At 51.3% G+C, this 20,810-nt stretch overlaps 6 protein-coding genes across 6 annotated transcripts; 3 read left to right on the plus strand and 3 right to left on the minus strand.

Moving 5' to 3' along the window:
- Window positions 1-3,316: 3,316 nt before the first annotated feature.
- Window positions 3,317-4,679, plus strand: T310_5520 ([Tau protein] kinase; the record flags this gene model as incomplete). The annotated part of the gene is made up of 6 exons (XM_013471627.1): window positions 3,317-3,376; window positions 3,443-3,526; window positions 3,617-3,992; window positions 4,022-4,215; window positions 4,270-4,474; window positions 4,546-4,679. 6 exons carry the CDS (start codon window positions 3,317-3,319, stop codon window positions 4,677-4,679), a joined length of 1,053 nt encoding a protein of 350 aa, XP_013327081.1.
- Window positions 4,680-6,889: 2,210 nt separating this feature from the next.
- Window positions 6,890-9,770, plus strand: T310_5521 (Cap binding protein; the record flags this gene model as incomplete). The annotated part of the gene is made up of 7 exons (XM_013471628.1): window positions 6,890-6,950; window positions 7,016-7,110; window positions 7,189-7,298; window positions 7,360-7,627; window positions 7,692-8,584; window positions 8,653-8,834; window positions 8,893-9,770. The coding sequence occupies 7 exons, from the start codon at window positions 6,890-6,892 to the stop codon at window positions 9,768-9,770; spliced, it is 2,487 nt and encodes an 828-aa protein (XP_013327082.1).
- Window positions 9,771-10,555: 785 nt separating this feature from the next.
- Window positions 10,556-13,709, minus strand: T310_5522 (uncharacterized protein; the record flags this gene model as incomplete). Its single annotated transcript, XM_013471629.1, has 9 exons — window positions 10,556-10,926; window positions 11,004-11,213; window positions 11,289-11,779; window positions 11,842-11,991; window positions 12,060-12,252; window positions 12,312-12,842; window positions 12,875-13,167; window positions 13,311-13,354; window positions 13,470-13,709. The coding sequence occupies 9 exons, from the start codon at window positions 13,707-13,709 to the stop codon at window positions 10,556-10,558; spliced, it is 2,523 nt and encodes an 840-aa protein (XP_013327083.1).
- Window positions 13,710-14,626: 917 nt separating this feature from the next.
- On the minus strand, window positions 14,627-15,674 carry T310_5523 (uncharacterized protein; the record flags this gene model as incomplete). Its single annotated transcript, XM_013471630.1, has 3 exons — window positions 14,627-14,818; window positions 14,883-15,239; window positions 15,336-15,674. The coding sequence occupies 3 exons, from the start codon at window positions 15,672-15,674 to the stop codon at window positions 14,627-14,629; spliced, it is 888 nt and encodes a 295-aa protein (XP_013327084.1).
- A 393-nt stretch (window positions 15,675-16,067) lies between these two features.
- Window positions 16,068-17,664, plus strand: T310_5524 (Salicylate hydroxylase; the record flags this gene model as incomplete). Its single annotated transcript, XM_013471631.1, has 4 exons — window positions 16,068-16,070; window positions 16,130-16,252; window positions 16,325-17,026; window positions 17,104-17,664. 4 exons carry the CDS (start codon window positions 16,068-16,070, stop codon window positions 17,662-17,664), a joined length of 1,389 nt encoding a protein of 462 aa, XP_013327085.1.
- An 806-nt stretch (window positions 17,665-18,470) lies between these two features.
- T310_5525 (Sterol delta 5,6-desaturase ERG3) lies at window positions 18,471-20,007 on the minus strand (the record flags this gene model as incomplete). The annotated part of the gene is made up of 3 exons (XM_013471632.1): window positions 18,471-19,610; window positions 19,709-19,779; window positions 19,815-20,007. The coding sequence occupies 3 exons, from the start codon at window positions 20,005-20,007 to the stop codon at window positions 18,471-18,473; spliced, it is 1,404 nt and encodes a 467-aa protein (XP_013327086.1).
- Window positions 20,008-20,810: the final 803 nt, after the last annotated feature.

The raw sequence follows: 20,810 nt of genomic DNA on the forward strand, positions 1-20,810 counted from the left end.
GTTCTCCCCACCGATATGTGCATGCGGTCCGCAATCAAATTTTCCTCGAATGTTTTCGGCTACCTACAGTGCGAAAAGCTCCTGTACGTTACGCAATAACGCACAGCCGAGCTGTTGGTGAACAGGGATCGGTCAACTCTTGGCTACATGGCTGTGAATGATACTGCTCATTGAGTCGACACTCTTCCACCGACGAATTGCAGCTGCCCAGCTAGCTAGCTTGTCAATCGAACCGGGTTTGTACCACAGAGCATAACATCATTTCTCAGCCCTTCCTTCCTTCCCTGTTTTGCTGCGCCGGACTGGAAATCACTGGCCGAACTCTTCCGTCCGCATCTACGTGGCCTATGTTGATGGAAGGGGATGTAGGAGCAGCTCGAAACGTATAGGACGGGCAAAAGAGAGAAGACCATAATGTAAGAGACGGGGGAAAAGGGACAGAGATGGTCTCTTATCACAATAAATCTTGAAAACCGCCCCCTGTTCTATCGTCCCCGAAGACCAGTTTAAATGACGTAGAACAAGAAAAGCTTGTTCTGCTGCCGTGGAGATGGCATAGTGTACAAGCATGGCCTACTGGTACTCCGTACCGTGTACGAAGTTCCAGACTCGATATCGCACAGCTCCAGATCCAAGCTGGCGGTTCCAACACAACAAAACACGCTCGACAACGCTAGAAACTACTGGTCGGTCACTTTGACTGGCCTTTTGATACCAGAGTTGGAGACATGGCGTACCACGTCGTCAACTGGTAGGTAGTAGAACAGCAGTCGGCGCGCTTTTTTTTTTTTGGCGGGGTTAAGGTGGAATTAGTGAGGTAGCTGGGCCCGTTCGAGCTCCAGGATAATACCGTCCATCGGCCGGTATGTACTGTACCATTACAGATAGATGTCAGGGAGGTAACGGGAGGCCCAGTCAATACCATACCGTACCGCCAATACTGGGCCTAGTGAAAATCACAAATGGTCACCCGACATGAAGAAGTCGACTGCTCGGCTGACCTTCAAAAGATGGCGCAGTCCCTGACTGGTTTTGCCGCATGGGCGACTTGGTTCTCGAAGGTCCCAGTACATACAATGGCCATTATGAGACCACGCCCGTGGCGGCGAATGGCCGAATTGCACTGCGCGTGCCTGACGTAGCAGGTAGGCTGGGTTCGAGCACTGCAGCGAGATGGCTACATAGTCTACATGCTGCTGTACATAAGCACAGGAGGGGCGAAGAGCACTAGCTGGCCGAGCACGGACAAGCGCCCTGTTCGCCCTCGGGGCATTGCTGAGTGATGACGATGGGAGGATGGCGGGCGGTGCGAGCTTTACTGCAACGGGATGCTGAGCACGGCACCTGACCCCGGCCGCCTGGCCCAAGCGCACACGACGTGCGTGCAACGGGCCACTCAGGCGAACACTCTCCGGCTGGGCCCTGAGCCCAACCCGCACGGCGACCCCTCTTTACAGCAATAGCAGGCATTAGTAATAGTAACCACCAGACAGCTGCGTCGACTTGGCATCTGGAGCGCGTTTTCGGGGTCAAGCGCAGTCAATGATCGGCCAGGGAAAAAGAGAACCGCCAGCAAGAAAGAAAGTTCGGGAGATCCCAGGCTGGCGTCATTGTGGACAGCAGTCATGCCTCTGAAGTCACCCCAGGCCCAGTAATATTGAGACTCATCCATCCCCAAACACTCCGCGCGCTCCTGCGTGGTGACCCAGGGCCTCGGATTTGATCTGGGATGCGCTCCACGATCCTTAATAAGGGCCCCGTTTGCAGAATGGGCGCCCTCCAGATCGCAATCTCTGCTGTCCCCAGCCCGAGGGTTCCACCGCGACCGCCGTCATCAGCAACCCGCCGTGCTTATCCTCGTTTCTCTACTGTTCTCCAATGAGTTCCAGGCAGGCCAGGCAGGCCCAGTCATGCTGCTGTGGCGGGCGCCCGGCGTCTGTCGTAAGGCCGGCTGCGTAATAAACGGGTTAATTACGAACCATACCGTATCGAGACTGACGCCCCCTCCCCTCGAAGATTCACCTGTAAGTAAGAACGCAGGCAGGCAGTTAGTTTCGTCCCCGTCCCCGATCGATGCGGCGGCCCAGCAAAATACACACACCACGTCCTCCATCGCCTGTCATCGTTGTTATTCTTCCTCGCTCTGTGCTGCTCTGCTGGGCTTCTGCTGGATGCCGTAAACAGCAAGCGCCTTGTCCCGCCGGTTCTCGTCCGAAGCTCCTAGTCGACAATTCACAGGGCCCATCTCCACCACACGGCCTGACTGTCCATACCCAGCTTCTCACTTCCTGCTCCATTCGCCAACTGACTCTCTCATACCCGCCCACTCCAACGCTTGCCTTCCACTCGCCTGCAACGGCGTCTATACCCCAGCTGACCACTCCTCCTCAACCTCCCTTCTTCTACTTCCTTTGCTGGTGACCCCACGCGTCGTCCAGAGAAGAGAGAGACCGCTTCCTCCATTTTCTTTTGCTGCTGCTTCCTCTCTATCCCGCGTTCCTGCAGCAGGGTCGCTCCCGTCTTGGTGTCCGTCGCTCCATCAACGTCACCTGCTTCCTCCTGCTCCTCCTCCCTCGCTTCCTCCCTCCTTCTTCCTCACTCTCGGGCATCGACGTGCTTGTAGGACATTGAACCCGGCTCGTGTTCCGCCTATACTCTCTCGCGACCCCGTTCACCCTGCAGCCGTCGCGTCCTCCGTGGTCGACAGTGCTCGATAGCAAAAAGGACTCGAGACCACGCTGATCCGGATCGAGGTCGTCTTCATCAGTCCCGTGACTTGTCACGCAAACGCTCTATACCTGGAGGTCGTCTTCAATCTGATTATCCACCTCGCGACTCGTTGTTCCGCGAATCTGCTTCACAATCCTTGACCTCTCACGCGCTTTTCCACCAAGGCACATCCACAATCGGACATCCGCCCATCCCAGGGCCACGGAACTGTTCCTCCACCCAGTCCAATCTGCCCAAGACGGACCTCCCAACTTCTCGTTCTTTTTCCTTTCGTCATCCGCTGCTCAAGTGCAGTCCACCATACTCTCGATAGTGTTACACGTTCTGTCCTGGCTGATCGTTTTCAATAAAAAACCTCCGTGATGTCCCAAAACCGGCCCGGAGTATTTTCGAGCTTGCGCATGGGCGGTAAGCAACCTTGTCCTCATTCCATGTCAAAACAGCTACTAATATCTCCGTTGCCGCATGAGCAGAGGTGATCCGCGAGAAGGTTCAGGATGGAGTGACAGGAGAGACTAAAGAGATGCAATATACCCAATGCAAGATCGTGGGAAATGGCTCCTTTGGCGTGGTCTTCCAGACGAAAATGTCCCCCAGCGGGGAGGATGCCGCCATCAAGAGAGTGCTCCAAGACAAGCGGTTCAAGGTTAGTTTCCCCGGCTGTCGGATCAACTTGGTACGAAATGCCGTATATGTACTCACATCTCTGCAGAATCGCGAGTTACAGATCATGCGAATTGTGCGCCATCCAAACATCGTGGAGCTAAAGGCCTTTTATTATTCTAATGGGGAGAGGGTACGTGGTGCTTGGCCATTCAATGAACCCCCCCCCCCCCCCCGCCGGCCCGCTTTGACTTGGCTGACTTGTGTTGAATCCTTGAAGAAGGATGAAGTCTACCTGAACCTGGTTCTTGAGTATGTGCCGGAGACGGTTTATCGAGCGTCGCGCTACTTCAACAAAATGAAGACCACGATGCCGATGATCGAGGTCAAGCTTTACATCTACCAATTGTTCCGGTCTCTTGCCTACATCCATTCTAGGGGGATATGCCACAGGGACATCAAACCCCAGAATCTCTTACTGGATCCGACCACGGGTGTGCTCAAGCTCTGCGACTTTGGCTCTGCCAAGATCCTGGTCGAGAACGAGCCCAATGTGTCCTACATCTGCTCACGCTACTACCGGGCGCCGGAGTTGATCTTCGGCGCAACCAACTACACAACAAAAATCGGTAATTATCTCCTTTCACTTCCCAGCTCGGGTATGACAGAAAACTGATTCACATGACAGATGTGTGGTCCACTGGTTGCGTGATGGCCGAACTCATGCTGGGACAACCTTTGTTCCCAGGCGAATCTGGAATCGATCAATTGGTTGAGATCATCAAGGTCTTGGGAACTCCGACTCGGGAGCAGATTCGGACGATGAATCCGAATTACATGGAACACAAGTTCCCTCAGATCAAGCCCCATCCCTTCAACAAGGTACTTCTGGCACCGTGAATGGACTGGCGCGGCAGGCGATGCTGATTTCCTCAGGTTTTCCGCAGGGCCCCTCCTGAAGCAATCGACTTGATTTCGGCGCTCCTAGAATATACTCCAACACAGCGACTGCGTGCGATCGAAGCAATGTGCCACCCCTTCTTCGATGAACTAAGGGATCCGAACACGCGCCTCCCTGACTCCCGCCATCCCAACAACCCGCCCCGAGAGCTTCCTAATCTCTTCGATTTTTCACGTCACGGTATGGCTTTCTTGTCTTTGATTGAAATGTCCCCTCTGTTCTGAATTGTGTCGACTGATTTGTCCTGGTAGAACTATCCATGGCACCCGAGTTGAACAGCCGGCTGGTCCCTCCTCACGCTCGTGCTGCGCTTGAGGCTAAAGGCCTCGATATTGACAACTTCACGCCTATCCCGCCGGAAGAGATGCGTGCTCACCTTGATTGAACGTTTTGTCGATGCTTTACGAATTATTTCTTTTGGGGTGCTGCCTCGTACGACAATCCGCGATGACTGTGATTTCATACCACAGTGATGCTCCCATATTCATGCGTTGGGCTGTTCTTGCATATTGAAATGAAAAGTTCACACCTGTTGCAGCCTTGCAACTCGTGAGGTGACAGGGAGGCTATTTTCCCTGTGATATAAAATAAAAAAGTTGAGGTGCCAACCATTCCATGCCGGGTGAAAGGAAAGGGTGAGAGAAAAAAAAGGGGGGGGGAAAGACAACTGGCAATGAATAATGATGGCCTCATGCAAAAGGGATGTCGTGTGTTGACCTGGAGTTATCGAGGTGTCTGGGGCCTCTCTTGGGAGGTAAAAAAAAATGATACCCCTTCTGTGCGAGTCTATCTATGGGAATTCGTTTAGGACCCCTGCTTAGCTTCATATCCGAACTGAACTGATTTGGTGGAAAAGAGGACAATGCGCTGGGAGATCTGCGTGCAGACGGCGACGACTTTCCGCGAGCAGGCTTGCAAGAGTAGAGTGATTTTTATATGGAGAAAGGGTGCAAACACGTGCTTTCATCAGGATGTGCACGGCAGTGGTTGTTTGATGCCCAAATTGGCTGCACGACTTGTCCATCTTTTTTTTTTCCTTTTTGTTTTCGTTTTTTTTAGCCTTCATTGTCCTCGAATCCAACCTCTTATCGTTCAGCTTCGCTGGCTGTGAACCATTGACTGGTTTTTCCAACCATGAAGCGGCATGTCTTGTAATTCTCCAAAGCATTTAACTTTTCCTGTCTTCAGTTTAGAGACTCCCAAGAATCCCTAATTTTCCTCAAACGGTCTTTTCTTTTTTTTTCTTTTTTTCTTTTTTTTTTCGCTTTCACTCCTCTTTTTGGGGGAAGGGGTCTGTCAATGTGTATTATCATGGCTTCCGTCTGTTTTTCTTTCTTCATGGTTGCTGTTACGCAAAACAAAGTTTCTTTTTTTTGCATTAACTTTCGCAATATTTATCATGGTACGGGCTCCTTTTGACCACAGGTTCCAAATTTACTTGGTTTGGAATCAATTGTTCCTTATGCGTGATGTTAAGAGGCGTTGGAACTTGAAACCTTGTTACACTATTATGTTTCATGCTTCGTTTTGTATGTCTGCTAGAGGCGGTATTATTGATTCTGTGCTTAAGCATACCCTTTATTTCTGACGGACGGTCTTCTCTTTCAGAACCTCGACGAGTACTGCGATTCCGGCCCTCTAATCTATTCAAAGTATATGGGCTTTCTTCTCGTAGGATTTGTACAGTGTATTGTAACTGTCTAATCATGGTATCCCATCAGCTCCAAAAGCACATGCTGCTGATTCTTCATTTCATTTCATTTAAGCGGCCCTGTTCATGCTGGAGCAATAGGATAGGGGCTTATATCCCTTTATCAAACTTAATGCAAAGGCTACCTCAACGCCAGTACTCCTTGGGCCAGAAAAGGTGATTTGCCACATGAAGAAGGGATAATGCAGCTACCGCTTCCATATTGTCTTAAGGCTTTCCTTTCTTCTCAGAACAGGTTTAATAAAATGTCTGTCTGGCTGTTCCTAATAAGAGCAAAAAACAAGTGATGTCAGCAGGGCTGGTCCTGCGTAATCAACGCTACGCCAGTTCCAGCAGGCGGGTCTCCCTGCCCGACCCAATTAGCATTAGCGCGTCTTAAAGCGCGAGAGTTCGCTGCGTCCTGTTCTCTTCGTGGATCGGACAGCTGCAGCGCTGCTTCTTGCTGCTGGAATTGCGATCCGGCACGTCTTTTGATCGAACCCCTGCCATGCAGACGCTGTCTCTGGATTTATTTGACTTATCTTGTTGATTCGCAGTTGTCGCGCGGGACAAAAATTGGTCTCTAAAACCAACGACACAAGACCATCGCGCAAAGTTCATCGGATCAACTCGCGGTGGTCCTTGTGCCTGGTGAAGGAGCATTTGGGAGAGTTCGCAGGGACTGGTTTCTGCTTTCAGGTATCTGATCCAGTCAAATTTGTCTTTGCATGCATTCTGACTTAATCCCGAGCTTCGAGGTCCACAGTCGCAGGTTAGCTAGCTTCCGAGCTTCGCCTTCCCGGAAAATCAATCTTCGATCCCCTTGAACATATATTGTGTCTGGTTTTTGTGGAGATTGCATTGCTGCTCTCCCAGTGCTTTGTTCAAGTCGATTTACTTTCACAATGGCCGACTACGAACGCCGAAACCATGGCCACAGGGGCGGACGGAAGCGGCGGTACAGAGGTACGACTTAACTAGTCAGAAGGCAGAAGGCAATGCAAACATTTTGCATTAACAATGTCCTGCAGATGAGGATGATTACGACCGCCGTTCGCAGAGGCGCCGATATGAGGAACCGCTTGGTGCCAAGGTGCGGAGACAGCTCCTGATGATTGCGGAATCGGTATGTGTGCTCCTAGTTTGGTGAGGTGTGATAGTGGGCGTTTTTGACACTGTATTGACAAGATTTTTTTTTCTCCAGCAGGCAGCGCGGAGGCCGGAAGACGACGCCGCGAGCATCGCGAAAACGGTGGCGGAAAACCACGAAGATGAGGGACTCAGAGAAGGCTTTGTAGATCTTGTCATTCAACTGTAGGTTCATCTCGAAACCTCTGCTGGCTTTGCATATAACTGACTCGAATGATTCCACCAGGGTTCTCGAGCAACCCTTCAAGATCCCGTTTGTTGCCGCCGTTGTCCTGGCTGTCAATGCGCAAAAGTCAGAGGTCGCAGCTGAAGTGCTGAAGAAGGCAGGCGAAGCTCTCCAGAACTCCTTGAACGTCGGAGCCTGGCGCGATACCAAACTCATCCTGCGCTTCTTAAGCTGCCTCCATGGTATATTCGATGGCGACGGTGTTTTCCCCATACTGGAGGAGCTCTTCGCCCGTGCTGTTGATTTACAGACAGCATCCTCAGAGGACGTAAGTAAACCTGGTATTGCACGTACACAAGAGTCTCAACATGCTGATGTCCTATTGCCACTAGTCTTTGGGTCTCGAGCTTGTCAAGATTATACTCTTCACGATTCCTTATGTGATGGCATCTTCAGGATCCGGCTACGAAACCCAGGCGTCTGCACTCTTGGAGAAAACCGACATCATTGCTTCTACCCCTCATGCTCTCGTAGCACTAGTCGATCCTTTTGCAGTGGAAGAGGGTAGACCGGAACCCATACAGAGTTCCATAGCTTTGCTGCAAAGTCAACTGCAAGAAGAAGCGAATCGGAATTGGGAACTCAAGTGTCTCCCCCGTCCTTGGAAACTACTTCGCCAAGAGAGCGATGATATGAACCCTTTAGAGACGGCGACAAAGCATCCTTTCCCTGCCGTCACTGTGCCGAATCCTGTCAAAAGTGGCCCTAGAGCTATCTACCCGGAAATCTTTTTCTCGGTCTATGCCGGACAAGATATCGAAACAGTTCCTCCAACCTCCGATGTTACCTCATCCTTGTTGAGGGACGCTATTGTCGATACCATTAATATTCTGGACTTCAATCGCATTGCCACGGCCAAGTTCTTGATTGACGTCGATTGTTTTTTCGATCCAGACACCTTTGTAAAGCGCGCAACACCGTTCGACAAGTTGCGGGAGGTTCCAGCTGGCCGTCCAACTTGGAAACCCGAAGATGTCGTCGTGGACGCTGTCTTCTCACTGCTCTTCCAGCTTCCCAGCCCGGAGCACAAACTCGTCTACTACCACTCAGTGCTCACAGAGTGCTGCAAGATCGCGCCTGCTGCTATCGCTCCTAGTCTGGGGCGTGCAATCCGGTTCCTGTATCGCAATGTCGAGAAAATGGACTTGGAGCTGTCCCATCGCTTCTTGGATTGGTTTTCTCACCACCTGAGCAACTTCGGGTTCACTTGGAAATGGACTGAATGGTGAGTTTTATGGCATCGCCTTTTTTTTTTCACCGGTGCCTCCTGGAGGTTACTAATTCCATTTTCAGGATCGATGATTTGGAACTGCCTGCAGTTCATCCCAAGATGGCTTTCATCTCGGGCGCATTGGATAAGGAAATTCGCCTCAGTTTCGCCCAACGCATTAAAGGGACCTTGCCTGAACCTTACCATGCTTTGATACCAGAAGGCAAAGAGAAGGATACTCCAGACTTCAAATACGACACTGACAGTAAGTGATCTGATTCCCTTGTCGGCGATTAAGGACTTAAGCTGATTGGCTTTCAAAGCAACGCCATACGCCAAAGAGGGCAGGGAGCTCATGCAACTTATTCGCAAGAAAGCATCAGATGAAGAAATCCAGCCCGTGATAAACGCGATTGAGGAACAGGCGAAAGAGCATGGTGTCTCTGACCCCATGATCCCTTCGACTGACGCCTTTGTTACTTCCATCTGTTATGTCGGAGCGAAGTCTTTGTCGCACGTGCTATCTTGTATCGAGCGGAATAAGGAGCGGCTACTGTCCATTGGTCCTCGCTCATCCACGGCCCGTCGACAGATCATCACCTCCGTGATGGAATACTGGGCAGATCAGCCCGGAATCGGCATAAATATCGTTGATAAGCTTCTCAATTATACGATCCTAACGCCGCTCTCGGTTCTTGAATGGGCGCTAGTAGACAATCTGGATGCCGGGAAAATCCTCGCGAAGACGCATATTTACGAAATGGTCTCTGCCACTGTCGGAAAGGTCACAAATCGAATGCGACAGATCGTGCTGGCCCGCACGCAGCCTGGTCTGTACGAGCCCCAACTTAGTGTTCTGGATGAGACCTTGAAACGCGAGAAGGGTGACATGCAGACTCTGTTCACCCTGATCGAAGATTCTCTTGTATCCGTGGCAGGTGGCAGTAACGATGAGCTCATGGAGAGGAGCAACGAGGGCGATACGTTTACTGAGAACGAACTCATCCGTCACTGGGCTCATCGCTGGCTGAGGGTGTTCCGAAGGAAAGCTGCAGTAGAGGAGTCTTTTATTTCCGAAGCGATGGCGAATGCCACCCCAGTGGGAACTGTTGCGCCTGTTCCCCCTCAGCCTGAAGCACCTCAGCAAGAGACGGTTGATAACACAGCCAACGGGGATATGGACGTCGCGGACGTCTCTTGAAAAGAAAAACCTCGGGCCGGTCTGTCAGGCCCTGTACTAGGCAAGCTTACTATATGCAAGGCTGTTTCATCTGTTGAATTGTTGCAGGAGTCGCTTTCTTTCTCTTTCTTTGAGTGATGGCCGATTCATCAATTCCAATACCAGTCTTCTATCGCACGGAAGTAAAAAAAAACCGAAGCAGCTTAGGTAGCTAGCTAGCTAACTAGCTGCTTCTTGTCAATCTCTATGTGCTTCATTCATCTCCATGGTTCTTGTACTGTGTTATAGAAAAGAAAAAAAGAATTGTTATGGGGCAGGTGAATGAATGACTGACTGGACTAAACTAATTTAGCTAGTTGTGTTATGGTTGTTGTATCTCTTATCTGTTTTATCACAAGTTCTTTTTTTTTTCCGATTCCGTGCTCCATTGATCATCCTGTTTTTCTCTACATATTAATTTAAAAATATACATATCAAAAGGAAGAAAAAAGGAATTTGAATTATTATCTACTCCGTACACGGTTGCTGCACTACTCAAGAGCAACGCGACAAAATAGATAAAATAAATCGATTGCACCTGTAGTGACCAAACACCAGGTAGGGTCGGGTATGATAGGTAACTCACTAAAAATGAATATCGACATCGCTGCTGTATTATTATTCCTGCCGCTGGTTCCTATAATATAATTATCAAAGGTAGTGAGAAGAAAAAGTTGGTTGTGTTTCATATATATATATACATCGTTATCATCATAGCACAGCTATGGCAACTAACTAATTGATCACCCTCTGCAACAATTGAATTATTAGACGTTATAGGGGCTCTGCTGGGGATGGGCAGAGTTAGTCGTGTCGACTGGTCCCGCAGCAGCAGCAGAAGATGAGCCATTCAAGCCACCAGCAGCTCCCTGACTCTGAGTACCGTCTCCGTTTCGACTGAGGTCGAAAAACAGTCTGCCCAGGAAGTCCAGGTCGCTGTCAATCATGAATTCGCCGAGATCGATCCCCACGGGGGATTGGCTGAGAGGGAACGGATTGCCCCGGTTCGCCATGTTCGCGGATGCGGCGGCGGTCTGAGCGATTGGTGGAGAGACCATCCCTGCTGGGTAGCCATTTCCATTGGCGTAGTTTCCCACTAAACCGCCATTATTGTTGAAAGAGGGAGTGCCATTGGAAGCTGTGTTGATTTCTATTGTTAGCTAGGAGTCTCTTCACGGCACATTTGTCCGATAATAACCTAGGTAAGGTACTTACTCAAAGCAGCTAGCGCCAATGAAAGCTGGCTCAGGTATTCAACACACCGCTCGATGACACGATTGCCGCTGTCCAGACATCGCAATGCCTCCGCTGCTAAGTCCAAATATGGTCGAGAGCGTTCCACGGTCTCCCACGCAGCTGGGTTGTGAGCGCTTTCCTTTGACGAGACAAGAAGGGCTCCAAAAATAACCAGTCCTGCGTTGAAAGCTGCTTTCTGTCAGCCCAACGAACAAGAGGGCGGAAGAGAGGACGAAAGAAAAAAAATCCGTCACGGAAACATACTGTAGTAAAGAGAATAATTCCATGCACCTAAAAGATCTCGCTGCCATCCCGATGAGGAAGCGATAGTATGCACTGTAGATATGATTATGACGGCGGATTCGACACAATTCTGGACGCTGCTGATCCCCACTTGCCGCAAGATCTTCTTTTCCGGGTTTGAGCTGTCCTCTGACCCGGCCGTTTCCAAGAACTTTTCGAGAAATTTGCGGTGAAGCAGAATGCGGAGGTTATGATAGCGGAGGGAGAGCACGATGTTAAACCTTTCAAAAATTAAGCTTTCTGGTTTCATATTCTCGATATCGGCCGGTGTCAAGGGTTTTTGAGTAACGTAGAGCCCCAACGTCGGCAACAGCTGGTGTTGCCACTCTTCCAACTGACGGTCCAGTTCGAGCACCCGAGATACGATATGGAAAGTCGTCTGGGAATTGTCAAAGCCAAGATTCTGCCCATAGCATGTATCGATGACATTATACATCACAACATAAAGTTGTCTGTTGGAATGAATCATTAGTGGCCATGACATTGTGAAAGCAAGCCTTGATCCATGACTTACATAGCGGCTGTGAAGAAACATCCATCTGCGAACGGGCCGGACTCCAGTTGAGGAGACTGGCCAAGCATCTGCATGTCATGTAGTGGCATTTCCAACTTCACGTATGACTGTGGAATAATACATGGGCGACCGAACGTCATACTCAGCGTTCTAAATGTCCGGTTAGCCAAAAAAAAAAATTCTACCAAGAAAACAAATATGGTGACTGGTGGATGTACCGATCCAGGAGTACACAACCAAACCATGTTCTCTTCCGAATTTCACGTTCCAATGGAGAGAATCCTCGATTCGCATCCGGTGAATGGAGACCTAGCTGAAAAGCTGCAGTGATCGCGAGACCATGGGTGTTCCATGCTTGGACGGATTTCTGAGTACCCTGTAGGTACTGTCCGAGGATGAGTAGATACTGTACTAAACATGGTTCAGTCTCTGTTCCTGAATGTAGATTCCCAATGGAACGGTACACGTACCCATCTCGAGACTGGTATTCCGCTTCGACTCTCTGTCGCACAATGCGTTCGCTCTCTGATAATAGACGTCTGACTCTTGGATCCGTTTCTCGGCAGGCATCTCGCCGTCATTGCACAAACTTGTCGCGATTGCCAAGACGATATTAAGCAGGCCAAGCCACGTTCTTCTGACCTTTGTGAAATTGTCCCTCTTCATCTGAAAATAGGTCTCACAAAAAGATTGTTCATGGATGAATGGCAGGAGCTGCCCGGTCTTGAGGAAGTACTTCTGAATGAGATACCAGGTCCGAGATTCGGAGGGTAATGCATAGATGTTCACCCCACGAGAGTTGCGCTTCGTGCTGTCGCTTTCGGGTGCAGGCTGTGATCGAGAGACACTCATCATGCCACCGCCATACTTATCGTTAGGGGAGACCGATGGCACATAAGACCTGCGGCTATTTACTTGGGTGATGGCACGTGAAATATGGCGCATGAAGGCGATATTCGACGAAGGCCCTTTAGTTAAGATTCCATTAGCCGTCCGAACAACTAATATACTATAATATAATATGGAACCGTACCGAAGAAACCACAATCCTCTTCATCTGTAAAGTTGATCGCGGCCATTCCATCGATGGAATTCTCCGAGTTATCTACTTCGCCGATCTCGGGCCCATTTGCATTCACCGCATGAGGAGGCACCTGCGAGGTCGACGTTCTGTCGACGCCTGCAGACGCCTCGTGTTGCCGGGGGAGATTTGTCTCGTCATGGAGAGCATAAGGCTTGGCTAATGAGGCTTCAGCTCGCGCTTCACGCAGCGGCCGTATGAATTCCTCGATTTGTTCGATTCGGTGTTCGAGCTGGGCGACATAGCTACGACGGGACAAGCAGAGAGGTTAGAGACTGCTGCGAATGGGAGGGGTGGTGGGATAGTAATAGGTCGGAAGGTGGTGTAATACTCTTTCCCGACAGTGAGGTTGGGAGAACTCCCGACTTGCTGATATACACAGTCACACCCCAGCTCCCGGCACATGGAACATTTTGGACGGCTTCCATCACACTAGATGATGAAGAGGTCATTAGAATCTCTACTCTAGAAATTCACCCAACGCACATTAAGGCCAACCATGACGTCGGGAGGCTAAGCGACAACTGCCATGCGGGTTGGGACCTACTCGTGACTTGCGGTTCCGGCACGTGCCACATGCCAAGGCTACCCGGCGGCGTTTGGCGGGTGGCATTGGATTATTATTGTTCGGGCTGTCGGCCGCATTGTTGGCATTGCTGTTATTGCTGTTATTGCTGCTGCTGTTGCTGCTGCTGCTGTTGTTCTGGGGAGGACTGTTGCGGCCGGTTACTGCGGCAGAAGGGGGGACGGCGTACGCTCGGTCGCTGTCGCTGAAGGACGGCGGCATGGCGGCCTGGACTTCCAATTCGGGACGTCAGCAGGGAACCTCCTTCAACTTCCGGATCGAGTAGGTCAGGCCCTCTGCCGGAGTCAAACGCGAGCCGAGAGAATTCTGGGGTTCCTGGAGGAGAGAACGGGGAGTTCGGGAAAGCTCTGGGGTTCTTATAACTTGGTCGCGTTAAGGTTCCAGCGGTGCGCGATCTTCTCCACAAAAGGCCCGAACCCCCGCATTTCGTCGCCCGCACCGCAGATACCACCCTGATTTGGAGAACCATGCTCGCCACCGGTTATCGGGGCCGGGAGTTCTTGATGTTATGCAGGATTAACCTAGGTGTGAGTTACATCGCCCGGACGGCGAGATCGGGCTTTCTAGAGCTAAAATACGGCGATCTTTATCAGGCGCAGCAGGCTCACAGCCAAGAATACTGTAGCCTACTTCTGTAGCCTACTTCTGTAGCCATCTCGGTGGCCCTTTCGTACTTGCACACCATACCGTGCTAGCATACGCGCGACGACGCGTTCAACGCCCGAGGATGCTGAGAGAGGCTCAGATTGCTCACAGGAAGACAACGAACGACCCGTCGGCAGCCCGGCCCGACGGATCCGGCCGAGTAAGCCATTCTCCTCATACGGCCTCAAATTGTAGATGCATGGATTCGATGCGGAGAATCGTGCCAGAACAATCGCATTGGTTCGTGGTCTCTGATCCTGCGGGGTAGCCTAGGTCGAAGTACTTCGGAACGCCCAAGTATGCACTTGTGCGAAGCTTAACTCGAGAGGGATAATGGTCTATATACGGAATTTACTCAGAATCAAGACGTATCATTTCATTCATGGCAAATTGCTAGTTTCTCCAACGTTGCGAAAAGCAAAAGAGACAGACTAGAAAGTAACACGAATCCTCCAACTATACTTATTTCGTGTTTACAGCTTAACAGTGTAGCGTCTCCAGCGGTCAGTAAACTCGAGAATGTCGCGGTGCAGCTCCTTCTGATGAGTATAGCTAAGGAAGTGGACCCCCTTCTCCATCGGAATGAGCTTGGCCTCCGGAGAATTGGTGAAGTACTTGATGCCCTCCTGGGCATTTGCAACGCTGAACACGACGTCGTCGGTGCCCTGGTATCACCGTCAGCCCTCTCCTGGCCACCAAGAATGAAGAGTCGCGATAACATGGACTCACCTGCAACCACAGAACCGGGCATTTGACGTAAGGCAATCTTTCATACAATCCATCTCGGCTGGCGAGGTTAATCGCTGCCATACAGATCCGCTTCTTGCCTTCATCCCCCCGGTAATGGTTCCTGATGGTGTTGACCCAGAACGCTTTCTTGGCGGCGTCGACATTCTTGCCGTAGCCAATGTCCATAAGGAAATTGTAGTAGTCGTCGCCGGGCTCAAAGGTTGCCGGCTGCGGCGTGGGATCACCACCGAGCTTGACGAAGCCTGAAGTGGCCGCCGGGCCGTCCCAGCAACCTAGTTCCCGGCTCTTGGGAGATTCCGAGTCCATGGACGTGCCGATAAGCACGAGTCCTTGTATCTGGTGGAAAGATCGGTCAGCAAAACGGAATGACATCATTCTCTAGGTACGGGAGGGAGATCCAACTTTCTCAGGCGCCAACAGTGCCATCCGCACCGCGATCCAGCCCCCTTGGGATGTCCCCATGGCGAACGCTCGGTCAATTCCGAGAGCCTGCAGGAGCTGCAGGGCCATGATGGACGTGTCCCAGTAGGTCCAGGTCTCGCTCTTCGTTTTAGTGGCGCCATGTCCCAGAGGCTCGATGGCAAGCAGGTTCAGCTTGTCCGTAAGCGCCGGGTTCTCGAATTCGGGAAGATAGTAGTCGACAGTGGTCGTGAATGGAATGATCAGGACCAGCGTTGGCTTGGAAGGGTCGGGACGAGACGACGAGAGGCGGTAGCCCACGTCGATTCCTCCCAGATGAGGCACGCGCAAGGTCTGGCGAGGTAGCACCATTTTGGGTAATATTGCACCGGCCGGACAGGTGGTATACGATGAGATGAAGACTATCTACAACAACTGTATATAGCACGTACGTAAACCTGAGGACTCTCAGCTTATACGCCGCTTGCCGCTGTGCTGATTGCCTTTATCCTCGGCTTTCCTGGATGGATACTCGAACGTCCATCCACCTCGAGAGACCGTTACCCGAAGTCCCCGAAAGCAACCCTAACTCCCCAGCAGTGCTGCCATACTGTATCTGTGTATGTAGCTGATAAGCTATATGTAATCATCTTGACAATCGCGTCCTTCAAACAAGTCGAAACAAGCCTTTTTTTCAAGTCCCAAGCAAAGGAAGACTTTTAGAGACACTGTTTGCTTTTTGTGTTCTCTCGTCACAACCACATCATGGTATGCATGCATTTGGAACTGTCTCCCTGAAAAGCGGGGCAATGCTGACTTCCAAGAAGGCTCCTCGTGATATCCATGTCGGTATAGTTGGAGCTGGCCTAGGCGGCCTCTCCGCTGCCATTGCACTCCGTCGTGCTGGAGCTCGCGTCACCGTGCTCGAGGCAGCCGAGAAGCTCGGTGAGGTTCGTTATCCAGTCCTTACAGGAACCGGAGGTGGGAACCGGGAAAATATTAACATGAGTGACCATCGTTAGATCGGTGCTGGTATTCAGATGACCCCGAATGTCTCCGTTCTGCTGCAACGATGGGGGGTCGCCGATGTGATTGGAGAGAATCTGGTCCAGTTCGAGGAGCTGAACATGCGCCGGAAAGACGGGACTCGAGTCGGACACACCAGAATTGAGGTCTTGGAGCGCACATTGAATCGTCCCTGGTGGGTTGTTCATCGTGCCCATCTCCACGAGGGTCTGGTCACGATCGCGAAGAAGCTCGGGGCCCAAATTTACATCGACTCTCGGATCGTCCGCGTCGATTATGAGAGCAGCGACCAAGTCACTGTGGAGACATACAAGGGCATCAAGTACACTTTTGATTTCCTTGTCGGTGCGGATGGAATCAACAGCATTGTCAGGAAGACCCTGTTTCCCGACGTTGCCCCCGAGCCACCTACCACCAACTGCGCCTATCGCGCCATTGTGCCCATGGACCAGATTCGCAAGGACCCGGTCGCGAAAGAGCTGGTCGAGAAGCTCACCATGGAGGTCTGGATGGCCCCCAACGCATACATCATCACTTACCCTATCAGCGCCGGTAAAGTCTTGAACCTCGTGCTGTCTCATCATCGGCCCGAGAAACTGCGGGCCACCCAGTACAATATTCCTATCGAGGAGTTGCGCAATGAATACAAGGACTTTGACCCTCGCATCAAGCGTATCGTCGATATGATTCCTCAGACGGTAAGAATTGCTCCTTCACTGCGGGATTCATCCAATGGAGAGAGAGATCCAAGACTAACCTTCTTCACTTCTCACAGTCTCGGTGGCCTCTCATGGTGACTGGTCCGTTGAAGTCCTGGTCCTCGCCCCAGAAGAATGTTGTCCTCATGGGTGATGCGGCCCATTCCATGGTCAACCACATGGCCCAGGGAGCCGCAACGTCGATGGAAGACGGGGCCTTCCTGGCGAAGTGCATCGGAGCCGTTGTGCAGGGCAAGCTGAGCTTCCGTGAGGCGGTTAACCTTTACGAAAAGGAACGGATGCCCAAGGCGTACGAGAAGCAGCAGGTTTCTTTCATCAACGGCGCGATCTGGCATCTGCCGGATGGTCCCGAGCAACGTGCTCGTGACGCGGTGATGGCGCCAGAGCTGGAGGGTAAATACTACATCCGCAGCAGCAACCTGTATGGAGACCCGCAGACCGTTCTGGAAGTCTATGGGTATGACGCTGAGGCGCATGCGGACATTGCTTTGGCGAAATACTTCAATAACGGCAAAGAGCCGGCTCACCCTCAGACTGGAGTGACACCGACTCTGCAGCAAAAATACATGGGCTGGTTCCTGCCCTCTTCGTCGGTCCAGGCCGGAAGCAAGCTGTAGTTGGTGAAAGAGTGTGATGGAAACGTCGATTTTGAAATTCGTGTGAACATAGAATTAGGTAGATTACAGCATCTTAGAATAACTGATTTGAGTTTCACACTGCTGCAGCTCTTGGCACAAACTAATGACCTGACGCATCCACTTACCTCGACATATCTCGGACAGTGGGTACCTTTATGAAAACATTATTCCTGAGAGGAGTGCATCACGGAAAACTTACATAGGCAGAACAACGCACAATGTCCACCAGCCATTGGGAAGAAAGCAGGAAACGGCTACACGGGACATACACCGAAGCGTCGTGACATCGAAATCGAACCATTCCATCCATTCCACTATATACAATTTGATAAATCGACTCTCATAGCTGGCATCCAATGAGATTCGGGGAACGATCGCTGTCCGACAACCATTCATGAGCGTTTTGAGTAACAGCATCCTTGATGAATGGACACGTAATTAAAAAAAAAACAAGAAAGGCAAAACTTCGAATGCTTGAGGCAGGGAAAGGGTTGTAATTACAAGGGGCTATGATATTAATGATACAGTCACTTATTAGGTGCCGGCATAAGTTCGTAATTAGCGCATCGCAGACTCAGATCCGTGACCCAAGTCCAAAATACCCACCCTCATCTGACAGCTGTCCTGGGATGAGCTTCTTGTAAGGCATCCATAAGACGCCACCACAAGAACGTGCGGTTCTCAGCAAAATGAATGGCCTGCCGTTGGGCCAATTATCACTTGCTTGTGCACAAGAGGATTGTTCGGCACATGCGTCCGTCGATTTGCCAAGGGGCTTCTCCCGATCACAGGTTCTTCTTCTTCGCCTCATCGCTGACATACTGGCGATCATCATCGCCTTCGACCGTCTTGAGGATGGATTCCATTTCCTTGGTCTGCTTTTCCCACTGCTCCTGCGCCATCTTGGTCTCGCGACGGAAAAGCTCCTCGTTTGGCTTGCGATAACTGCCTCCCAGACGGTCCCAGAGGGTAGTGAACTGTCCGTAGTTGTAGTTGAAGTAGAGGTGGTGCATAGTGTGGCAAGCGGCGCCATTGATGACGGGGCTGTTGGCGATGTACTCGCCATCATGGATCATGACCGTCCAGAAATTGATGAATGCGAAGAGCAAAACGTAGGCGAACTTCTGGAGAGGAAGCACAAAGGGGAAGACGTGGTACGGAACGCTCTGCGCCCAGCCGTCGACCGGATGGAAGGCATGAGAGGCATAGGGAGTGGGCATGATCCATTTGTGGTGTGGCTTGTGGAGAGTCTTGTAGACAAGGGGATGGTGCAAGCCCCTGTGAATCCAATAAATGAAGAAGTCGGTGAAGGCGATGAAGATGGGGAACTGCAAAATGCTGTAGTAAGGGAAGGGCTCGTCGGCGACAGTGTCATAGAGTTTGGCATATCCTCGGACCTCGCCCAGGAAAAACGGCACGGTCAGCAAGGCCATGACGGGCAACGATCTCATGGTCTGGGCGATCTCAAGACGAATCTGATTCTTGAGGTATTTGGGGTGCTTAAATGTGGTCTTGTCGAAGACGAAAATGTACGACAGGGTTGCACAGACGAAGTAAACAAGGAGACCAAAAATCCTGGTTTCTAGATTAGCAGGCGGTTCCGCGCAAACCGTGCAGACAGCGGCATACCAAGTAATAAAATAAAGACTAATGGCCTGTCGGTAGATGTTGTCCCTCGGCCACGCGCTCATGTAGGCATATTTAGACGGTTCGAGGTAAAGGTAACTGCTGGCGGGCTCATAAACATAGGACTGCGCGTCGCCGAAGAACGACAATGTGCTGTTGGCGTCATCCTTGCCGGCGAGGAAAGTTGTCGAAGAAGAGAGGGAGGCCGGGAGGAGCGCAGCATATATGCGATCCCCCACGAAGGTATCGAAAATCTCCAGGACGATATCCATTGGTTCGAATGGATTGGGTCGGCTCTCCTGCGAGGGCAGTCAGGCGTTCCAAGCCCAGGGGCAACGAGAGGTCGGCGCAATTAAAGCACAGAACGACGGACGGAGTGCATATATAGATGGCCTACAGGCAGGAACCGGCAGGAAACGGTGACGGGCGGAGATGGATTGATCGAAGCCGTTGAGAAGGACCGTAGTCCTGTAAAATAATCATGCAGGGAGTCGATGTCACACCAGGACGGAAGCCGCTGGGCCGGCCGTGGGGCGGAGGGAAATCGTCGATTGGCGTGTTTCTGGCTTCTGTGCGCGACAGAATTGAGAATAAAGCAGTTTGCCACTCCGGCCGGCTTATTGGGCCACGGGCCGGCGTGGCCAGTGGAGAACCTGCGATCCGAGCAGCCGGGCTGGGAACCACGGCCAGGAGCATGAGGGCATCACATTTGTCAATGGAGTCGAGGACAGCAGGAGATTATTAATAAGAGATGACTGTGTCCCTTCTCCTCCATATGGACAGACGCCTGTCCTAATCGCTCAGTTCCTCGCGCTTGAAAAATGAGTGACCAAGTAAATCACCTGGGATTGGAATGATAGATTGCAAACATCGAGGCGATATCTTTTCGGTTCGCCCTACTCCGTACATGTAGTTTCTTCGATCCTCAGCAAAGTAAATCCGGCCGCTCGATGTCACTGGCTCAGAAGATCTATCTATACACCACGACCGATGCTTTCGGGGTTGGAGAAATGCCTGTTTGATTCCACTTTGCAGTCACTCAATGCTCATCAACTGGGCCGGTAGATCAATGCTTAATACGTTTTAATCATGGCTTGACAGGGGTCGTACGGAGTACGGAGTATACTGGGGATCCGTGATGGCTAAGCATAGCATGCAGGGGCGTAATAAGGTCTACCAGCATCTGGTACATTGCAGGCCAGTACCTTGCCAATTGCATAGGCCCAGAATTCGTATCTGGCTGTGGGACGGCATATCAGATTGATATGGGGGGAATACTCCGTCTGAGGGCGCACTCTGCCAGGCGATTAGCTAAGCAGCAAGCGAGACGCACACTGATATTTGTGCAGCGGTCAAGTGACCAGGCACCTTACATAAGCTGCGATCAGCCGCCAGGTGGCCCGGGCGCAGCGGGTTCCTTGTTCGGGCGCTTCTCTCCGAGCGAGCCAGCCTTGCACCTTCCACCTTCTACCGCCTTTCCCACGGGCGTTCGCTGCGCT

Source organism: Rasamsonia emersonii (genome assembly GCF_000968595.1).
Source record: "Rasamsonia emersonii CBS 393.64 chromosome Unknown ctg1118621760291, whole genome shotgun sequence".
NCBI classification, from domain to species: domain Eukaryota; kingdom Fungi; phylum Ascomycota; class Eurotiomycetes; order Eurotiales; family Trichocomaceae; genus Rasamsonia; species Rasamsonia emersonii.